General features: G+C 26.9%; 2 protein-coding genes across 4 annotated transcripts in view; one reads left to right on the forward strand and one right to left on the reverse strand.

Annotated features, from left to right (window-relative positions):
- Positions 1-22,789, forward strand: part of LOC132935959 (rho guanine nucleotide exchange factor 6) — a 223,271-nt gene that overhangs the window by 172,904 nt on the left and 27,578 nt on the right. The gene's annotated exons all lie outside the window — the stretch shown is intronic.
- Positions 1,978-22,789, reverse strand: part of LOC132933863 (excitatory amino acid transporter 1) — a 30,078-nt gene continuing 9,266 nt past the window's right edge. For 2 of the 3 annotated variants that reach the window (XM_061000136.1, XM_061000135.1), the window contains 9 exons: positions 9,702-9,881; positions 8,427-8,744; positions 7,990-8,032; positions 7,853-7,898; positions 4,961-5,153; positions 4,653-4,886; positions 4,209-4,403; positions 3,849-3,983; positions 1,978-3,542 (listed from right to left, as the gene is read on the reverse strand). In XM_061000136.1, the coding sequence (XP_060856119.1) occupies positions 3,386-3,542; positions 3,849-3,983; positions 4,209-4,403; positions 4,653-4,886; positions 4,961-5,153; positions 7,853-7,898; positions 7,990-8,032; positions 8,427-8,744; positions 9,702-9,881 (1,501 nt within the window). In that variant the 3' untranslated portion in view covers positions 1,978-3,385. Of the gene's footprint in view, positions 3,543-3,848; positions 3,984-4,208; positions 4,404-4,652; positions 4,887-4,960; positions 5,154-7,852; positions 7,899-7,989; positions 8,033-8,426; positions 8,745-9,701; positions 9,882-21,197; positions 21,694-22,789 lie in introns of those variants that run through there. The other variant, XM_061000137.1, reaches the window with a different exon arrangement.

The following is a 22,789-nucleotide window of genomic DNA, read 5'->3' on the forward strand; positions in this document are numbered from 1 at the left end:
CCTACGATTACTGTCCTAAAAGGTGATGACAAACACAAAAAAAAATAATAAAAAAAACACACATCATTGTAAAATCAATACATTCATCGCTTCGCTCAGAATCTAAAATTGTGCCTATGTATTTTAATAATATCCGTTAACAGCTTAAAACGAGTCAAAATATTTTGAAAATTCTACGGTTTATAGAAAATGAAAAATTTTCATGTATTTACAGTTATTCGTATAGGTACTCAGAATCGTTTTTCTTATACAATGATATTATATCATTTAATTCAAATTTAACACTATCCATTATACTGACCCACTTGTAACCTACTGTACTGCAAAGTGTCACCCACTTGCCCACCTTTTGTTTATTAATAATATAATAATAAAAGTTTTACTGCGAAAATAATTCAAAATGTATTTATTATTTAAAGAAATATATGGGAAAATATATAGTATTTTATTGGAAAGGATTTTACTTAGGAAGTTGGATTATTGGTGTGTATGAAATTATAGGTTAAGAATATGCCTCTGCACCACCAGAAATTGGATCCAAATTACGCCACTGGTCATAGGTACTTAACGACAATATTAATATATTATTAGTTTTTGAACCTATTTACCTATGTAGCAAATAGAAATACACATTCGTCTTTTATTAATTTTATTACCTATTTGAATACCGAAATTCTATTAACCTGAGTATGTAGGTACTTCCATAATCGTACATAGCTAGGTAGGTAATATTCATACCTATATCATAAGACATAAAGTATTTATTTTTGTTTGGCACTATTAAATCAGTTGTGCTATGAAGACATAGATGTACGAGTTTGGATTCTGAAGAACTGTATAGAATTAATTTAATTGAATGATTTGACTTTTTGTTCAGCAACAGCAGGAAGTTGGAACACATAATTATGATAAATAAGATACCTACTCATCTAGCCTTCTAATAATCCCATTATTGTATGCAAGGACGCAAGGCGGAGCACCAAAAAAAATTGTTTGTAGTTTGGTAGGTACCTACTTTGTGATTTCAGATAAGTAAAACAATAATTTGCTTAATTAATTAATCGACAAAGAAATCTTATACATTTACAAAATCAGCACCTGTTGACTGTCATTAGAATATTTGGTGATTTGTTAATTGAAGGCTAAATAAATACCAATAGATATATTTTTATTTGTTAATTGCATAGGTTTCAGACATTATTTTCAGCAAGCAACAAGCACCATTATTTTATAAATATAAACTTTCAACTTCATAAAGTACCTAGGTATATTAAAAGTAGATACCTACCCATATTGGGAAATCGGCTATGTATTTATATAGCTACCTTTGGTTGAGGATTCAATCAGCCTTAATCCTAAATTCTAATGTCTATGAAACAACAATAAAAGCCCATAAATTGAATCTTGTTTCTGTATTCCTATAGGCTATAATACGCAAAAGCTACTCAACTACTCAAGGCTACTCAACTTATCTATTTGTAAAATTCTAAGTCTGGTTTTTAAGGACTCATCACTTGCCTTCTAAAATTTTGTGGTTTTGTTGTTATAATTATTATTATTTATATAATTTACAAATACTTATTGTGTCCCTATCAAATATAGATTGTGCATACTAATTCTTTAAATCAAATAGTTATTATATTAATAGTATATTTGGGTAAAAATAACCAGGTAAAATCTATTTTGAAAATTTAATATTCTTACCATATTTGAACACCAAAACTTTTTCAGGAAAACTTTCTATAGGTATACCTGAGTAATATGAAGAACAAACAGTTTATACTAATATATAACTTTTATTTTGATAAAAATATAATTATTAATGTTATAATATAATATTATTAAAGTGTAATTATACTAATGATTAACTTGAACACTCATTATTATGATTATTTATATTCTTGTTCTAAATTTAGGTATACATTATTAAAAAAGTTTAATTAAATACACCGTTTATATTTGTGTACCTATCATAAAAGCTTTTTTTTTACTAAACTAATGACATAACCATATAAAAAAAATAGTACCTATTAAATAAAGTACAGTAGTAATAACTCAAATAAATTAAATTACTTAAAATACTGAACAATAAACTAATGATCCGTGAATGACCAAAAGGCCAACTAGCATAATATTATGATTCTTCAGCTATAATTTATTGTAAAGTTATTAATGAAATGTCTTAAAAATATATAAATAAAATGAAGTAGGCAATATTGAAACAAAAATGTGGATTACATAAAATATTACATACAATCTATCAAAGTAATTATTAAATTAGGTAGCTATTATAGTAAATTTTAATTTGTAAGATGATGTAAAATTCTAAATAATAATAATGGAATATTTTAGTATGGAGAGGAACACAAATTATTTGTTATTCTTACTTAAATATTGTACACAAGTAAATTTTAAAATTAAATATATGTTGTTATAACTTTTTAATCATTACAATTTTTAAATTATAATTTAATGTAAGCCAATCAATAATTTATATATTATAATAGTTACATATGCTTCTAATTGAAATTCAAAGTATTAAAATGCATATGTAATTATTATTCTTACAATAATTTTATTAATTCAAATATCATAAATATTTTATTTTAGGTTAAAAGTGTTCAGTTTTTTATTTTTAATTTGTACAGTTATAAAAGTAATCAAATGAAAAAGTGTATGCTAAAAATGATTTTACTGATTTGAAATGCAAAAGCGTACTTATGTTAACAGATCATACATACTACTATTTTAATGATATTTTTTGTTTATGATTATTGTTTAGTATTGCCAACATGGATAATATTATTCTACATAAACTTTTTTTTAAAAATGATCTTCATCAGTAACTAATAAATCATAATCATACATGATGATTTTATGACTGCATTGTGAATAATTAAAATTGAAATACAAAATAGATGATAAATAGGCGTAGTTTTTGTGTACAATAATTAATTTGTTGAACATTGTTTTGGAAATTTAAACATTTAGTTGTAGGTACTTAATCTAAGAGAATCTGATCTTCCTAATCTCTCAGATTAGGTGTATTAAAAAGTAAGGTAGGTACATTTCAGATGAGTATTTACATTTGTTATTAGTAACCTATAGGTATCTTATCTACCTATATGTTTTTGGTGACCAATTCTTAATCGTAATAAAAATGTAGCTATTAATAATGGATTACAATAATCATAATAAATATAATAATTATGTCTAAAACTAATTTGATTTTATTTAGTTAAAAACAATAAACAAAACAATATAATATCTGGTTAATAATAAAAATGATGGTACACCCTTATTAAGATTAAGTTTAAATGTTCTAAAATAGAACGGAAATTAGAAAATGTAGTCACAAAACAAAAATAAAAATGGCTGATTGTGTCTACATAGATGTTGTGTGCCATTCATCGTTGGGCACTTTACCTCCTTCCACAGTTCCATTGGAAGACATAATTTCCAAATCGTTTTCTGCCAATTTCGCAACAATTCCAGCACCGTAAGCATCTCCAAGCACATTCACAGTGGTTCGGAATCGGTCACTGAAAATTAAAAACAAAAAAACAAATTAGGTGATAAAAATACACAGACCCTTAAGTAGATATATAATATTATAGTTGACTGAACACGGAATTTTTGTACATATCAATTCTATTTAGGAACCTATATATTAGTTACTTGGTGGGTAGCTTAAGATTATGAAGTTTGAATTTAATGAATTCAATTTAGTTCAATAATTAAAGCCTTAAATTATATAAGGCACTTAGTTACTTAATAAACCAAGTTACAATATATTATAATGTGATGTACTTAGTGCATGTATAATATCCGAAAAAGTATATACTTACAGCAACCAATCGACAGCAATGATCAATGAAACATCATCTGCTGGTAGTCCTAATGTGTCCAAAACCATCACCATTGTAACTAATCCTGCCTGAGGAATTCCAGCTGCTCCAATAGATGCCATAGTAGCTGTCACACTAATTACAATTTTAAGCAAATAGATTATTGAAATTAAAGTGTTTAAATAGGCACTCAGTGATTTTTAGTTTAGTAGGAATTTATCGTCTAACTTTTTTTTAATTATCACACATTAAAAATGCCTCGTTCATTAGGTTTAGGTATCTGTACTTAACCTGTACTGGATACCTAAATAAATTTGTATTATTGGCAACAAATAAATTAAAATAAACATCATGACGTACCTTACAGCTGCAATTTGACCAAAACTTAATTGTATGCCTTTCAGTTGGGCAATAAAAATTGCGGCCACTGCTTCGTATAAGGCGGTACCATCCATGTTGATTGTTGCTCCAATGGGCATTACAAACCGTGAAACTCGAACGTCAATTTTATTGTTTTCTTCTAGACAGGCCATTGAAATTGGCAAAGACGCAGAACTGGAATACAAATTTTAAGAATGTTATTAAAGTTTAATGTTTATCTACATTGAGTGACGTAAAATTTGGTATGTTGTGTACGTTTGTAAGACGGTGACACACACGTGGTGTAGCGTCCTCCTAACTTAACTTGCCAAGTACCTACTAACTACAAGTATTAACTTGTAAATAACACTATGTTTGAGTTAACGTCAAAATAATATATTTTACAAGAAAGTTGAAGAATATAATTTATCATAGTATTTATACCTGGAAGCTGTTCCGAAAGCTGTTATGATAGCTTGGCCCATGTTCATTGTGAATTGGAATGGTAATTGACGTGTGAATAAACTGTACATGAGTGGTAATAGAACAAATCCATGGACGAACAATCCAAGCACTACTGTCAAGAAGTACATTCCTAGTCTACCAACAATCACGCCAAAGTCGTCCAATTCCAATACTTTGGATGCTACTAAAAAGAGCACACCCATTGGCGATAACCTGCAATAAAAAACAAACGATTTTCTTCAAGTCCTTCATAACATATTAAATATGAATGAAAATTATATCTTTACCATATCACCCAGTTGGTCATTAACATCACAGCTTCACCCAAACTATCGAAAAAGTTTAAAAGTGGCTTTCCTGTGGGTCCCAATTTTCCAATGCATATACCAAAAGCTACAGAGAATGCGACTAATCCAAGCACGTTAGATCCTTCAACCATTTCTGATTTTATTTCCCATAATGTCATATCAGGAACGCTAACTAAAATAAAACAATTATTTTATTATATACACGATGATCGATGTACCTATACTTGTTAAAAAATAAACTTTATCATTTGCATAGGTAATATTAATATATTATATTATATTATGTAGGTACATATTAAAGTACCTATATATTGAAGTACCTACTATTGTTAATTAATAATAGCCAAAGATAAATTTTGATTAATTAACGGTTTATTTGTTATTTTTATTTTAATTTAAACTAATTTTTTTTGGGAAGGCTGCTAAAGGCCTAAAGGCTAACTTTATTTCAATAGGTGTAAAAATTAGATACCTATAAACTAACTAACCTAATAGAAATTATAATTTTCATTCAAAATTTCTTATAAAATATTATCAATTTAATTTATAAATGTGACTATCCTATCTGAAAATTTTGTAAATTGCTGTTAAAGTACCTTGTACCTATACTGACGTAGGTATTGATTTCAACACGAACACATCAGAACACAACCTCCTAAACTTTTTATTCCATTTCACGATATGTTTTTTGAATTTAATTAACATAAGTATGTTGAATATTTATAACATACTTTAATACTTATGTATTTATATTTTTATAACATATGTAAATATATAATTCATAATGTAGTTTGGTAGGTTTTCAAAATCATAACTTGATTTAAACGTGGTTTAATTTCAGTATCTAAGAATATTGATATAAGGCCTTGAGCGGAGCGATTGGTCTTACACTGATGTAGACATCTTTTTTTTGTGTGTCTGTCATCACCTTTCGGAGCAGTAAAAATGTTCTAATCTTCAAATTTGAGGGTGGATTCTAGTGGAAAATTTGACCTAGTTGGTACTTTGCAAGGGGTCAAAATTAAAACATTCTCATTAAGAAGGTACTTATCGGGATAAACGAAAAAAAATTACGAAAAACCGGAATATTTACGCAACATCTGTTTTTGATAGGCACTTAAATCGATTTCTTTATTTTGTTGCAATTCAAAAACGAACGACCGTAGGTAGATACTTGAAACTTTCACCAAATATTTATATTGACATTTTCTAGACATTGAATATATTTTCATCCATAGTAATATATTTTTATAAGTGTTTGAATCATACATTTTGGCAAAATTCGTCATTCGAATATTAGTCAATATATCACGAACAGTTCAAAACTATTTTGTAGTTAAAAACTGTATGCATGGACGAAAATCATAAAAATATATAGAACATTTATTGTACGTTGTTCCTATAGCTATTGGAATCGAAAAATTAAGTCGAGGGTAAATATACAATATTTTTTTATGAGTACCTATTTAAAGTTAAAATGATGACAAAATTGTATAGTTCACGGTCGTACATGCATAATATTTTGATTTCCCCCCAAATAATTTTTATTTTGTTGCAATCCAAAAGAGATTATTCGTAGGGACTTATCATCATTACGTATATTAATATACTATTATTATCTATAAACAACAATATTTTCAAATTGTTAGCGCAACCTATACCATATTATAACTAATAGAGAAATAGAAAATATCTTTAGAAATATAGGCTGTCTTCCGGTCTTCGTTTATAATTAGTTTTCGTATACAATGATTTATCAATTCAAATTGAACACATTAATTACAGTGACATAGGTACCTACAACCTTATACAACCTACACCTACAACTATACATACAGAGTGAATTATCTGTTTTTTTTTTAATTTACATTAATTTTAAAACATTGTGAATATTTTGATTTTAAAATTTAAATTATACAGATGTGTCGTACGATATAATACCTATACTATATAGGTACCTAAGTACTTAACGTTATAGTCTATATCTTTGAACAAAAACGAATATTATGAAACACTTAGGTAGGTACAGTATATTAGGATCAATCACTTTTTTGATTTATATGGTGTAATTCAAAACGATCAATTTTAACTTTAAGAAAAAACGAATTGACGAAATAAATCATACTTATAAAAATACTTTATAATTCAAGTCTAAAAAACGGTAAAAATGTTTGACATGATTTATTGTTTGATTCGCCATAAAATATTAGGCAAAAAAATGTTGAAATAGTGTTTTTATTAAATTTATCTTCTTATTTTTTATTTAGTCAATGTGTAATTTATAGTAATAATAAATCCGTTATATAACGATTATATGCATAGTTAAAATGTTTTATAGCGGCATAATAGAGTCGCACAAATAATAATTGTACGGTGTCGATGTTTTAATTTCGTTGTTTTATTAAATATAGGTGATATTAATTATATTTTTATACTAAGTCTCATACAAATTAAAACCATTAAATGGATCATTCATATCAAACGGAATGAACTATGAACGGTTTAATCAAGGATCACTATTTGATGTTTAAAGATAAACTCTAAAGGACGTTGATCCAACATAATATTATATAACAACGGTGTCTTATAAAAATATCTAAATATTATGTTTCTGTGGCTGTGTCAGTGCGGTAGTAGGTACCTATCTATAAGACTACCAATTAAAATACATACATTTTTTTACCAAACTTTTAATTGAGTTGTGAGAAAAAAATTTCTGATTCGTTCATTACTAACTATATATTATAGAATCTTTTGTTAGACTTCTGTTTATTTTAAATATATAATTTTACACTAAACTTTTATAATATAATATATATTATAATAATTTTGTATTTACAAACATGAGCTAAGATTAAAAACCATGATTACCTGTTGAGTTCGGTAGTGCTTTAGGAGGGATAAGTACTGATCGGTACTGAAAAAAAAATAGAGAAAAACAATTATTATAAATAATAATTCATTAAAATATATAAAAATAAATAACAATAGAAATGTAATGTACTTACAGTCGATATAGTTGCTTCAACGAGATTGGCCGGAAATATATTTCTGTGAAAATTCGTCAATATTATCTTAGACGTTTATTATTTTTATAATATTCATATACTTATATTTATATTATTATGTGTCGTTAACGTTTAAAAATGTTAAATTGTTAGTATTCGCGGGAAAAATCTTGAAAAATATTGTACCTTAAGTATTTATAATTTATATACCCAGATAATTATAATATAAGTGATTACCTATACTACTGCAAGTAGATACGCGTATCTAATGAAATAGTATAGGAAACAAAATATATGTGTACACGTGTGTAAAAACAACTGAATATATTTCAAAAACAAAAAAAAACAATATTTTATTAATAAGATTTTTTTTGTAAAATAAGTGAATCGGTTAAAATAAATTAAATTTAAAAAAATGTCAAAATTTGTTAACCAACCTTATTAAGTCTAATATAGTGTCGACAGTAGTGATTGGTCTAGTTTCTTGGTGTACGCTTGCCGTTTGCTCTTCCTGGCTCATAATTTTACCAGGATGGATCAACATCACCCAAAATATACCTTGCAAAACTGCCATCGATGTGGTCGCTGCATAATAAGCAATTGACTGGAAGCCAATTTTCTTAGACAAAGATAAATCCAACGATCCGATAGCCGATACAATAGATGACACAAGTAACGGGACAATTAACATTTTCAACATACGTAGGAAAATATCGCCAGGGAATTGTACGTACGTTATTTCGCGTTTTGTCCATCTATAAACATAATTCAATTGATGATGTTATTTTTTAATTTTGTGTATATTACGAAATAGTTAGTGATTTTTATTATAACGTTTCACAATCACTTTTATATTGTACAGGCGTGACAGCTTAATAAAAGTTATGACATCGTGGAATATACCCTTTATTATAGTAATTATAGCTTATAATATATACGATCAGCAGACGACTAGTTTAAACCTAAAGGTCATAACACGTTATTCAGGATGCGTACGTAGCTAACGTGGTTAGTGATGATCATTGAAACTTCATCGCGAGAAAAGCCGTTATACAATATTACAACTGCTTTATATTCATTCACAGAGCTTGGCGATTTATCTGGTATTTTTATTTTACCTATTTTGCAATATATATATATTTGAGTGTTTGACCAACATTTTGGTTTAAAAAAAAAAAAATTTAAAGCCTAGTCAGTTACGGTACAGTCAATCATAACTGGTCGACTTGATTTCATTGTCTTTCAAATTACCATAACTTATAGTTCTATATTTTTCCGTAGCGTTTAGTGAAGTGTAGTACCTAATCGACAGTACCTATAGGTACTCATTAGACAAAATTAATAATTCGAATTCGAAAAAAATACCTATTGGATAGACATATAGGTATATATATTTTGAACATTAAACCACACTGAATGAAACTCCGAAGACGTCACGCTGGTAAATATGCTTAAATAATTATACCAATAATATTTAGCAATCAGTAATCAGAAATTAAAATATTCATAGGTGATAAAATTTTTTTAGGTATGTTGCAAGTCCACAAGTTTTGAATAAATATACTAAACATTTATTTGTATTACTGTAATTTATCACCTATTGTAGTTGTGACCTGCAGTAGATTGGAGATAAACCGATAGGAATACGTTTAGATTTGTAATATAGATAAATATTTATTTTAAAATCTGTATTGAAATAGTATAATACTCACTCTGATTTAGATCCTTTTAAAATAAATCCTAAAACGACTCCACCAGCTACGGAAGCTATTGTCAATATAGTAAGCAAATTATGACGAAAACATGATTCTTCAATTTTTTCTTTGCTTTGTCTCCTGGTGGTACTCATTGTATTGCGTCCTTGATCTGAATGAGAAGGTTTGAGAGGTGATCTATAGAAAAAAAATATAATATAATAATCAATAAAAATAATACATTGGTAGGTAGATAAATTTTTTTAAATTTTAATATTCTTGTTAATAACTGTATCGTTGTTTGTGCGTAATAAATACAAATAAATACATTTTGATTCAAACTAGTACATATATCTAATCGTGACCCTAATAATCTATGAGATGGTAAACCGGTTTTTAAGTTGTGATTCCGATGTCCCAATGGCCAATACCTATGTACTTAATAGTTTACGTTGATAAACCACGTTTATAGAATATAACACAAAGTAAACAATAATGCAAACATTTTTAGTTTTTTTTTTTTTTTTTGTATAAAAAAAAAAATGTAACTAACTGACCATTTGAATAACTTTGCGGTTTGTACACGTACAGGTATTTTTTTCCTCACCTAACTGTTTAGTGTTTTTCATAAACTTTTATAACATCGTTAAAACGGTTTGGAAACAAAAATATTAGAATAATTTTAAGTCTATATATAGGTAGCGTCTTACCTATATATTACAAATAAGAAATAATTCAGAATAATTTATAAAGAGGTAGGTTATATTAATTACAATATTATAAGTGTACATTTTTAAAATAATAAAATCAATAGAGTATAATGAATTCAGTCTTTTAATTTTTGTTCTTAATCATAACTGGTATTCGGTGAATATAATAATATCAATTTTTAATGATAAATTATAATATTTAACCAAATACGTATAACATTCTTATTTTAGTATTTATAGGTTAAAACTCAAAAATATTTTTATGAAGTAAAAATGAATTATTATTTATTTGATTGAGTTATTTCAAAATATCAGAAAAATCAGAAAAAAAAATCCCAAATCGTATTTACAACAATAGTTCTAAAATCCTTAACTTTGGTGGACTATTGGTTTAATTCTATATTTTTTTTCAGTTACCTAATTGTTTATTAAGATAGGTACTAAAAAATAATTGCAATTATTTTGCAATATTAATTTTAGTAATATCATGTACGAATGATAATATTATAATCTTAGTAGGTGGCACAAGTTGAATAGGTATCTAGATTCTAGATAAAGAATAGGTTATCGTTAAATAATATGTTTCATGGATTCTTGAAAACCATTATATTATTCAAATGGAAAATGGATAATAAGGTCATTGTGTAAAACACAATAAATTTACAAATGCTTTGAGCGGTGTGTCATATTTTACAAAGGAGTTCAAATAGCTAATTAAAAAAATGTTTACTTCTATTCATTAAATACGTAATCTAACAAAACACATGTAGGTAGGTGTAGGTATACTAGATGTTATTATGATACAATCTGAGTGCCCCAAAATAAAATAGAATTGTGGCTACTATACTGATAACATGATCTTATTGATTTATTAATATTTACGTAGCTGGTATACGGTATGAATGTACGGTACATGAAATATTAATAATTTTTAACTACTAAGTACTTAACTTTGTTATTGGGTAGAATTAAAATGAAGGGGAATTAATGAAACTTGGTAATTATAGTTTATAAGTAAACTAATTATTAAAATATTAATAATTATAATAGTAATTGTGCACTTACAGACAACGAGTAAATAATATAATTATTTAGATTGTAAAAATTATACAGAATTTATTCCCTTGTTTCAAGAAAATCATTACAAAAATGCTACACGCTAATACTGTGCAACCGATAATCAGTCAATTTACGGAAATACGTCTACTAATCATAATATTGAGTACTAGCTCTAGTTCTATGATGAATGACATTTATTTTGATGTAACGTATGCGGCTGACAAAATCTTAAATAATAATGCAAATGTATGGAGCACTAATGACCAATTCGTCAATACAAAATTAAGTTCAATAATTATAAAAATAAAAAAATCTTAAACCTTTGTACCAAATGCAAGTTAGTCAACAATCAGAATTCTTATGAATAATGTAAGGCACGACATGAAAATACATCGTAATTCTCCACACAGTTCTATAATTATTATTAATCATATTAACATTAATAAAATATTAATGAAAATATTTGAATGTTACATTTATGTTTATTATAAGAGAAATAATACTTACAACTTTGTTACAAATTGTAAGTACCTAATAAATTTGCGACGAATTAAAAATATTTTATACAATTATTTTATACTTTGATTTAATATTATGTATACTGTTAAATGTTCATTAATTCATGTTTTCATACTTCAATTTAATAATAATTAAAATATATATAACAAAAAACAAGAGATGTCATTCTGCTGTACATATTATTACATAGTGTATACAGGTACTAAGTTTCGAGAGAATCTATCGTCATTGAATATGACGTGATCAAAATTAAATGTAATGTTATATACGAGGAACGATTCAAAACGGGGATGGTCTGTTCGCGTACATTACTAGGGAAATGTTATTATATATTTATAATAATCCCAACAAATAATATTTTTCTAATTACAAAAAAATAACAAAAACTGAAATTTTTAGTTTAAATATCGAATTCCGTCAAAATTGTAAATCGAAAAAAATATGTCTCTACAAAAAATTGTGTCATTGTATTTTCTTTATTTTCAAATTGTTGTAAAGCCTTATAAAAGCTTTATAACTTATAAAAAATCTGGTTTTACACTTTCAAGATTTTTTACAGAGCAGACATTTTTATCAGTATTTATAAAAAAAAATTTGATAATATCAAATGACTAATATTAGCTTAAAATTAGTCTAAATATTTTGAAAATTTAATTGTGTAATTTAAGTACTAATAATGAATATTTCAAGTTTTGATGATAGGTATTTTTTGAATAATAACAAAAATCGTTTTTTATACGTTTAAATATCCAATTTCATTAACACTTTATTGAATTTCAATCGATCGTAAAAAATAAATGTGCCTTTACGCTCAACTTTTTTTCAATTTCCAGTAAAAAATAATTACAAGTATCACATTTCAAATCGGAGCCTTAGGTTTGAAAATTGAAAATGTTATGAGTTTTGAATTATGAAATTATGTATATATTTTCACGATTATTACGAATTTTGTACAACTTTAAAGTTTAAACTTTAAACGCGTATAAAAACTTTTATCAACATAAATCAAAATAATAATTTAAAAAATAGTTGAACATTTCAATTATTGGTAACATCTTTAAATTATTTAGAAAGTCAACAAATTTTGATTAATAAATTATATCATGTCTTGAAAATGGTAATCGATTATGTCGAAAATTAGTGTGCGTAAATATTCTCGTATTTCTGTAATTTATTTTTTTTTTTCATTTTCATTTTAATTTGTCCTATTAACATTACTTGGTAATTTAATTAAATATTCTCCTAGAAACCACCCTCAAAATTGAAGACTGCCATAATTTATAATCATTATAATTATCTAAAATACAAAGAATTGTCTGTAAGTTGTTATAAAATATACGTAAGGACTAAGGAGGTGTAATATATTTTTATAAAAATACATTTTACCTGTTATAGTGTTATCACTTATCAGTAATCATAATTTGGGTCAAGGAAATTAAAAGCTTATATTGTATAAGTTTTAACGATAAATATCAATTCGCGATATCTGTTAATATTTCGACTTTTTAGTATACGCTTATATAGGTGATAAAGAAGCTACCTGATTATAACTTAAAATTAATAACATATTGAATTCTTGGAAGCATTTACCTTTGACTTGTTTTCTAATTTTAATAAAGCTGATCATTATTCTTCTATCTGTATAATGTATTAAGTGTAAACATATTTATAAATTATAATTATTTACTGTATGTAGGTACACGCGATATCACGCATCACTATATCTATATCGCTATATGTTACTATCATCATAGGATTTAATTAATTACAAATTATTTTTATATATTTTCTTTATTAAAAAATGTTTTTAACTTAAGATAATATACGCTCTTAATTACTTTTTATTAAAAATTTATTAAGCTTAGGTAGTATTGGTAAGTTCAGGCAAGCTTATAGGTAGGTACCTACTACCTAGTTACCTATCTATAAAAAAGAATTAGGTACTACATTCGCATAATATATATAATGTATAAAAAAAAAAAAATATAAAATATTTATACAATAGGTTTTGTGTAATGATACCTTTATATTGTGTATTTACGAAATATTGAAATGTTTAGTAGATGCTTATACAATGACACTATTATAGATATTGTTAGGACTACATAATATATTTGTATTTATTTAATATAGTTTGGTTAATGCAAATTGTATATTTGTATTGTAATAAATGAAAATTGTTGTAAAAGATAATGACATATTTGATATGACACGAAAACATATAGGTGGTAGGTATATAGTCTGACCTTGAGAATGTCATTTAAATATGAACTAGTTCATAAACTTACATTTGAAATTATTAATTTCTCTAAATTAACTTAAAAGTTAATTAATATTTATTAAACATAAAATTAACGAATTTCTCTTCGACTCAACAATTCTATTAAATATTGTATATTTGTATTATAATTTATAGGTTATATTATGGTGGTATTTGATAATAATTTTTCTAATGAATACTCATTATATTATACACTTTTATATTAAAACATGGTAGTATATGAACTTCTAAAATACAATTTCCGAGTTAATTTTAGCGATATATAACTTATATTATACCAATAATTACTAATTTTGTTTTTAAATGTGTTATTTTTCACAAACAAAAGTATCAATAATAAGCAAGGTCAGCCAGGGTACCAAACTAGTAACTCCTAAAAGGCCTATGCAGGGATTTTTTTTTAAGGATGGTAATGACTTAGTTGATTTTTTTAATAAATAAAACGAGCTAATTTATAGAAGATATTATAGTATGTCTTACAGCAATCACAAGTAATTAAATTAATTGAAACACTAAATTACATGCTACTATGTTAACATATTTTTATTTAAAAATAATATGAAGTGCACTCTTATTTAGTAATAAAATGTAATAGGAACAATAATATTCATTTGTTTTATTGATATATTTTAATTATTATAAAAATATAATAATATCACTATATTTTTAATTTATTATAAGTGCGTAAAATTACTTAATAGGTTTATTAAAATAAATTAAATGTTATTAAATAACACTTAGATTTTCTATATTACAATGAATTTTAACGGGGGTTGTCTTATAATTTTTTAACGATTAATATAGTATATGTACCTATAGTTAATTTAATTATAAATGATAAAGTGTAAAATAAAACACGAGATAGGCACGTATTTGTGTTTTCATCAATGTAACTAAAACAATTAAAAAAACAACATACAATTCAACGTTTATAAATGTATAATAAAATCCAAAGTAAGATTATTGCATAAAATCAAAAAATGTATACATTGTTTATAATAAAAAAATATTTTTAGTACCTATGAATAACGGGCGTCTCTGTAGTGAGGTAGAATTTTGTTAATGTAAGAAATGTGTAACTAATCATAGAAATTAAAAATATATATTTAATTACCTATCTATATAATATGGGTTTATAGACTTATAGTTATTGAAAAAACGAAAAATAATATATTGAATTTATACTATAATTTAATCTATTGCATATTTTGACTTTGATATAGACAAAGTATTGCGACAGATAGTAGGTGGTTATAGGCATCTATCCACCATGAAACGAAGGAAATTACAATCAGATAAAACAATTCAATCAACTATTAAAATATCATGTTTGATAATATATGAACTGTGCAACTTAGGTACCTATTGGCAATTACTCAAGTGAAATTTATAATTTTTATTTACGCGATTAGAATTTAGTAGTTGAATATTACGCGTTATATAACGATAGACATAAAAAACCTACATAAAAATGTATATGAATTTAAAAGTTATTATGTGTTATGAATATTAGTACCTATTAATGTTAACACTTAATTCTTATTGTTTATTCAACTTTTTTTTTTAACAATGATATATTAAGCCTCTGAGGGTGGATCACTTAACATTCGTATCGTAGTATACACAAATTTACTATTATAGTATAGACATAAAGCTAAGTTTAAAAATGCATATAATTATCAATGTTACAACGTTTATTATGCAGTATTATAATGCTACAATATAATAAACTGTAAACAATTATACGAAAGTGGATTACTACCACTAAATCAGCGCTAATAACCCATAGAAATGAAATATTACCTTCATTTTTTTTTTTTTAAGAAGTAGCAAGTAATTATAATTACTATAATTATTTATGGACAAATAAGCATTACACAGGTTCCTCACTATGTTGTATTTTACAGTGTTTGAAATGATATTTTGCAAGGCGTCAGGGGTTCAATTACATATTATTATATTATACGGTTCTCATACTTATGAAACACGGTGATCTGTATACAGAATAATATGCTACATGCATAATTTATTACTTTATTTTATTCCAGAGTATTTAACATAAACATTTATTGATTTTATCTGATTTACATATATTATACCTTTATGTTTAATTATTATAAAACTAAATACATCGACAATAATTTTAAAATTGATGTTTCTGTATTTACTTTAATTTATGATATAAATCATACATTATTTAAACATATTTATAATATTATACACGACCTATATATTATAAAAATTACCTACCTAAATAGATATTTGTTTAAATTGCTAACAATAGTTTTAGTTTAAACAAAATAAAATATTGCAATTGCAAAAAATTCACGAAGATAAAGTAATACTCCTTTGTTTCTACACTACCTAATATTGGACATTCAAACTTTTATAGACATTTACAGGCTATGTAAACGGTACTGGTCTCGCCTCACTTATTTAAGCACAACATTGTGGTGTATTGTTATATAAAATTCATAAGCAATGATTGAGTCAAAAAAAAAAAATGGGCCTGAGCTAGGCATGGTTAAAACTATGCTTGTTAATATTTTTTAATTTAATTTATTGTCACTAGTTTATAGAATTTTATGATTGGCGTATGAATGGGGAAACTCTAAAATAGACTTACTTTAAATGCTTAAATGGGCATGATTTTGAATCTATACAAAGGGAATATATACTTGAACATTTTTTAAAACTATTACTCAACAGTATTTTTTGTAAAAAAATAAATACTAATAAGAATCATTGTAAAACCAGAAAATATACTGAAAATATAGTATACTTATGATCTGTTTTTAAATTTACTCAGAATCTAGAATATGGTTATAGGATTATTGATCATAAAGTAAGTAGGTATAATAAACTATAAAAACATTAAACAAAAATGTTTTTTAAATATTTAATCCATAGGAATGTTAAAAAAGCTTTGTTTGCTATGATATCATATATCAACATGAGTAAATAAATATACAAATTAATTGCTAATAAGATAACATAATTCTTATTCTTATTGACCTTATACATTTTGGCCAGGCACGATAGAATATGGCAACACACATTTTAAAGGTTGATAATATAAACCAAAGTTCTTGTCTAGTAGTTTAACGTCATACCTAATACGTATAACAATATTATAATAGTAGCACATAACATAGATTATTTAAAACTCTTTCTAGACGCAAATATTTTTACAGAAACACCATCGGTGAACCCAACACATTCTTCGCTTTACTTAAAATCTGAAAATTTGGGTTTTCGATATAATAATTTTAAAGTTGATTAGGTTTCATTGTGTACTAGTAAGTACCCATTAAAAAAAAAAACCAAAACCAATTATGTCATAATAATAAAAAAAGTTTTAGTAGGTATTCAAATAGAATAAAATAATGCAAAACGATAAAGTCGTAGGTACGTAATATTGCAGAGATGATTGAGTAGAGAAGCTAGGCGCAAGGCAGCAGGCCGGTATATAATATCCATCATAGATTCTATATATTTATTATAGGTACCTACGTCATTGTCGAACATATATATATATATTAATATAATAGATAGGTGTTAATTACGATTATTTGAGTCTATAAAATGTAACCACTTTTTCGCATTATCATATAAATATAATTAGGTATTGTAAAAACTTTTACAGATTGTACCTATATTTTAATAGATAGTAAAAAATAATAATAATTTAATTAAATATAATATACCGTGTGTCCGGGAAAACAGGGTACACTGTATAATTAAATTACCCAAATTACTCGCAGTATCCTATATATTTTTTTAAATTCTGTTAATGGGATATGAAACAGACTATTGGATCATCAATCTTCCGCAGACAGAATTCTAAAATATGAATAGGGTACTAAGTAATGTAGGTAACAGAGATAAAGAGTGTACCCAGTTTTCGTGGACATACGGTATATATGAATCGATCATGGGAGAATAACTCAAATTAGTAAGGTACCTATATTTAAACTATTGTTACATTAATACACATGAAATAAAATGTATTAATTTAGTTAATCTTTAGTCTTTACAGTTCACGCATATTACGTAATTTAAAAGGTCGATTATGATTTAATTAGATATTGTTATAATAATATTTATAATGTAACATTTAGAAATTGATATAATATATTATTATTAGGTAAGTAATATATAATAATTATTTGATAATTAGTATTAATAAATTCTATCTCATTATTAAATTTAAGCAAATGCATCAAAATATGATAATAATCATAACCATGTACAATGTACATACAGGCGTTACACATAGGATCTAAGTAGATACAGCTAAAATTGTAAGACAAATTATACTAGACAAATCGAATCGTTATTTACAACTATTAAGTATAAATATTTCATTAGGTAATCATTTACTAAGTGTTGTATTTTATATTGTACCTACATTTTTTTTTACAAGTATATGTAATATTATGATACATTATGTACTGAATAATAATAATATACTATGTACTTATTGGACCAATTTACATTTGGAAAGTTACAATTTCTGTAATATAGGTATTATTAGTATTATAAATTTATTAGTTGTGTTTGGATGATAAGACATATTTTTAACCACTCATAAACAGTTTTTTTCAAATAATTAAAATGTAAAAAATTCAAACAGAAATTGATGAGTTATTTCGTTTTTAAGTGAATCTTAGTTTATATTGATTTACTTATTATAATTGTATTACTGCGTATACTGGTACAACCATCAAATTTAAGACCAAATAAAAAAGAAATTTTTTTTCTTTCTAAAAAAAATTATAATATAACATACATTATCTTATTTAGGATACTTCATACTTATACCTAATACCTATCTCATTAGTTTACCGGATAAAATAGGTTAGGTACGACTTATTAATTGTATTTTAATGGCGAGACATATTTTTAAAACGCACATGAATAGTTTTTTTCTGATAACTAGAATTTAATGAATTGAATGAATTAAAACATAAATTTATGAGGACACGTGGTAGGTATTTCGTTTTTAAGTGAATCTTAGTTTATATTGATTTTAGATTTACCTATTATAATTACATTACTGATACAGTCATCAAATTCCAGACTAATAGGATAATTCACAATTAAAATTCTTTCCAATAAAATTCATATAAAATACACTATCCTATTTAGGATACTTACTATAATACCTATCTCATTTGTTTATCGGATGAAATATCGCATAAGTTACGATTTATTAATTTTATTTTTATATGGTATAAAACATATTTTCGAAGCGCACAAAAATAATTTTTCCCTGATAATTAGAATTTAATGAATTCAAACAGAGATGCATGAGGTATATCGTTTTCAAGTGAATCTTCAGCTTATAATGACTTAGGTACCTACCTATTATATAATTAAATTACTGGTTCTACCGTCATGTTCAAAACTAAATTGCAAATTCCACGATTCAAATTATTTCTAATAAAATTCATAAAAAATGCATTATTCTAAATAGGTAGGTTAGGTACCTATCATGTGAGTTTTCCCGGATGAAATATTGTATAGGTAACGTGTTTATTCTATTATTCTATCTGATTAGTATTTATCCCAACCGATGATTAAAAATGATTCAGCAGGCTATGCAGGGAGAACATCGCTTTATTTTTTACAAAAACATTATGACTATTTAAACACCACGACACTACAGGATACATGGCATTTACAAATGACAAACAAATTTATTGTAATGTAAACTCACAATTAATATTTTCTCCATTTAATTATATTCATTCATGTTGTTGTAATCGATGCTACGGTGAAAAATCACTAGTACAGTGGTCTTAACCGTATTCCTACCACTAGGACATTTCACATGCTGTTTTGTATTTATTTTACCTTTCTAATAAGGCGGTGTGTAGATAGATTTATAACGCACGCGCATTATTGAGGAACGCGACTGATTTGATTCTTTTTGAAATAAATGACCCAAGTATTAAAAATGTGGCATGCATAATAGTTATAAAGGTATATGTAAGTGAATAAGTTAAATCAAGTTAAAAACACATTATTTTATAGTTCTGTATTTGAATATACAGCTCATGATAATATAATTATTGTATTTCAAATACTACAGTGTTTTCTATAATTATATATACTAGTACAGTTATATGTATAATATTATAAATTGTAATATATGTCCAATTGGTTCTACGATACAAGCGTGTGTGGCGTGTCCACAGTTGTCCGCAGTTATCTGATAATATCCACACATTATATTGTCATATTATTATACGTCTATCGGTACAATAACATTTTGAATCAATGTATTCAAGGGATACATTAACATAATATGTATCATCGTCTCCAGTTTGGAAAACAGTTACAGTATACGTTAAAAATAATGTACATATTTATTATTAATACTAATTATATCGTTTACGAAATCCTTTGGTTTTCGGACGGTTACGCGCGCTAGCATTTTACCATTTACGAAATCCGTCGGTTTTCGGATGGTTAGGTATTCGCGCTGGTGTATGTAGGACCTAAATGTCGCACTTACCTATGATACAACATCAAACGTATTGTTTTTTCGTTAAAAAATAAAAATTGTCACTAAGAAAACGATACCGTTATAGGTACATAAACCTAATATATATATATATATATATATATATATATATGGGGCACACAATATAGTTAGAATGCATAAACCTAAACATATTTACATATCATATTATACTATATGTAATTATATTGTTGTGTGCGTTCTGCGGTGGCATTATCGCGATATAGCACGTGTCGCAGATGAAAAACTGTAGTTGATAAGTCAAATAGGCATAATATGCGTAAGACAAAATATTATAATATACACGCAGGAGATATGTATCTCCCGCAGTAGTGCGTATGTGTGCAATGCCTAATATAATATCAAATTCATATTAAATTCACGACGTTAAAATTGTATTATAATATTATACTCACTATAACTGGACACGCATAAACGCGGATACGGCGGGAACGAGCGGGGACGGCTGCTGCAAGTGCGGCGGCGTGTCCGTGTGACGAAGACTGTCGGTGGTCGTGAAGACAATATTATGATTGTGATATGTGTGTGTGTGTCGCCACGTTAGAACAATAAATGCGAATCGTTAGTACAAGTGACGGCGATACGAGCCTCGAATCTGACGCGGACGGGTGAGTTGGGCACCTGTGATGTGGTCGATGCTTTATATAATAATATTATTATTGTTTCGAGCCGATGTCGAATATTATTGCCGTCGGTCGACGCGAAAACGATCAAACGTGAACTATTCGCCCGCTCGCGAGTGGATACAATTCATGCAATCTAGGTACCTAGATCGTGATCGATAGACGCGAACCGGTGAGGCAGAGCAGTGTCCACACGACGACGACCGCGACCACGTACGTACCCGAACTGTCCGGTATGCGTTACTAAACACCGGCGCTCAGAGCGTGTGTGTCCGTCGTCCGGCTTGAGTATCGCATCGGCTCGTCTCGGCCCCCCCGGTCGCCAGCAACAGGTTGTTTTGGCGCGGCCGTGGACCGCGGTGGAGGGAGATCGTGTCGGCGGCGGCGCGCGCGGCATGGCGCGACGAACCACTGCATGACCGGTAGGGGAAAGTGCGGTTTCGGATGCGTTTTTTGGAACGGTTGCATAGGCACGCATGCCGTATATTATTGTTGTACCATTTTTTTATGCGCGACATTCTTTCGGTTTCCAAGTAAATCGACAAAAACAAACTGTCGACAGAACTAATAATCGTCCAATACGTTATAAGTGGTTGGGTGTTATAATTATTAATATTTTAGTGTTCACGCCCGGTAACTCGATCAATCCGTTTATGATACAATATAAACTCGACGGCTTCATTAGTTTTTATATTTTTTTCCCACAGTATTATTATTTAGGTATTGTCAGTACTGAATTTATTCATGACCCTTAGACCATAGCTTATATAGGTACACATATAAAATCAAAACTGGTTTCTGTTAGGATTTGACCCAAAGTATCGTTTCAGGCCTGATTCTAGTTTTCGTTCTAAACATGCAGCAGCAATACTTATTTATTTATTTTTCACTTAGAAGTAGAAATGTTTTTTTCGGTAACCACATTTCTTTGCTCTAAAAGTTACGACGTTATAGCTAAATAATGTACAAAAATATAATGTCACGATTAGCAGTCGTAGTAATAATCGCAATAATCAAAGAACACTATGCAAATATTGAAAATACAATAGACTCGAGATAACTCAAACCTCGAAAACATTAATAATTCGAAGTTTTGCTTTTCCCCTTGAAGTGTTTATACGTAATAGTTATATTTGAGGAACCTATTAACAAATCAAAAAACGCATCAGTTAAACTATGTATTTAAATATAATTTTATTTTTTATGCCCCTCGAGATTTGAATTATCCATACTCGACTGTTACTCCATTGCAATGTTTAACGTATATGATTACCTGATTATAATATATAGGTACAAATACCTCAAGTCCTGCTTTTAAGTCTTGTTAGAGCGTCTACTTCCCCGTGAAATTAAATAGGTACCTA

Source organism: Metopolophium dirhodum, chromosome 1 (assembly GCF_019925205.1).
Source record: "Metopolophium dirhodum isolate CAU chromosome 1, ASM1992520v1, whole genome shotgun sequence".
NCBI lineage: Eukaryota > Metazoa > Arthropoda > Insecta > Hemiptera > Aphididae > Metopolophium > Metopolophium dirhodum.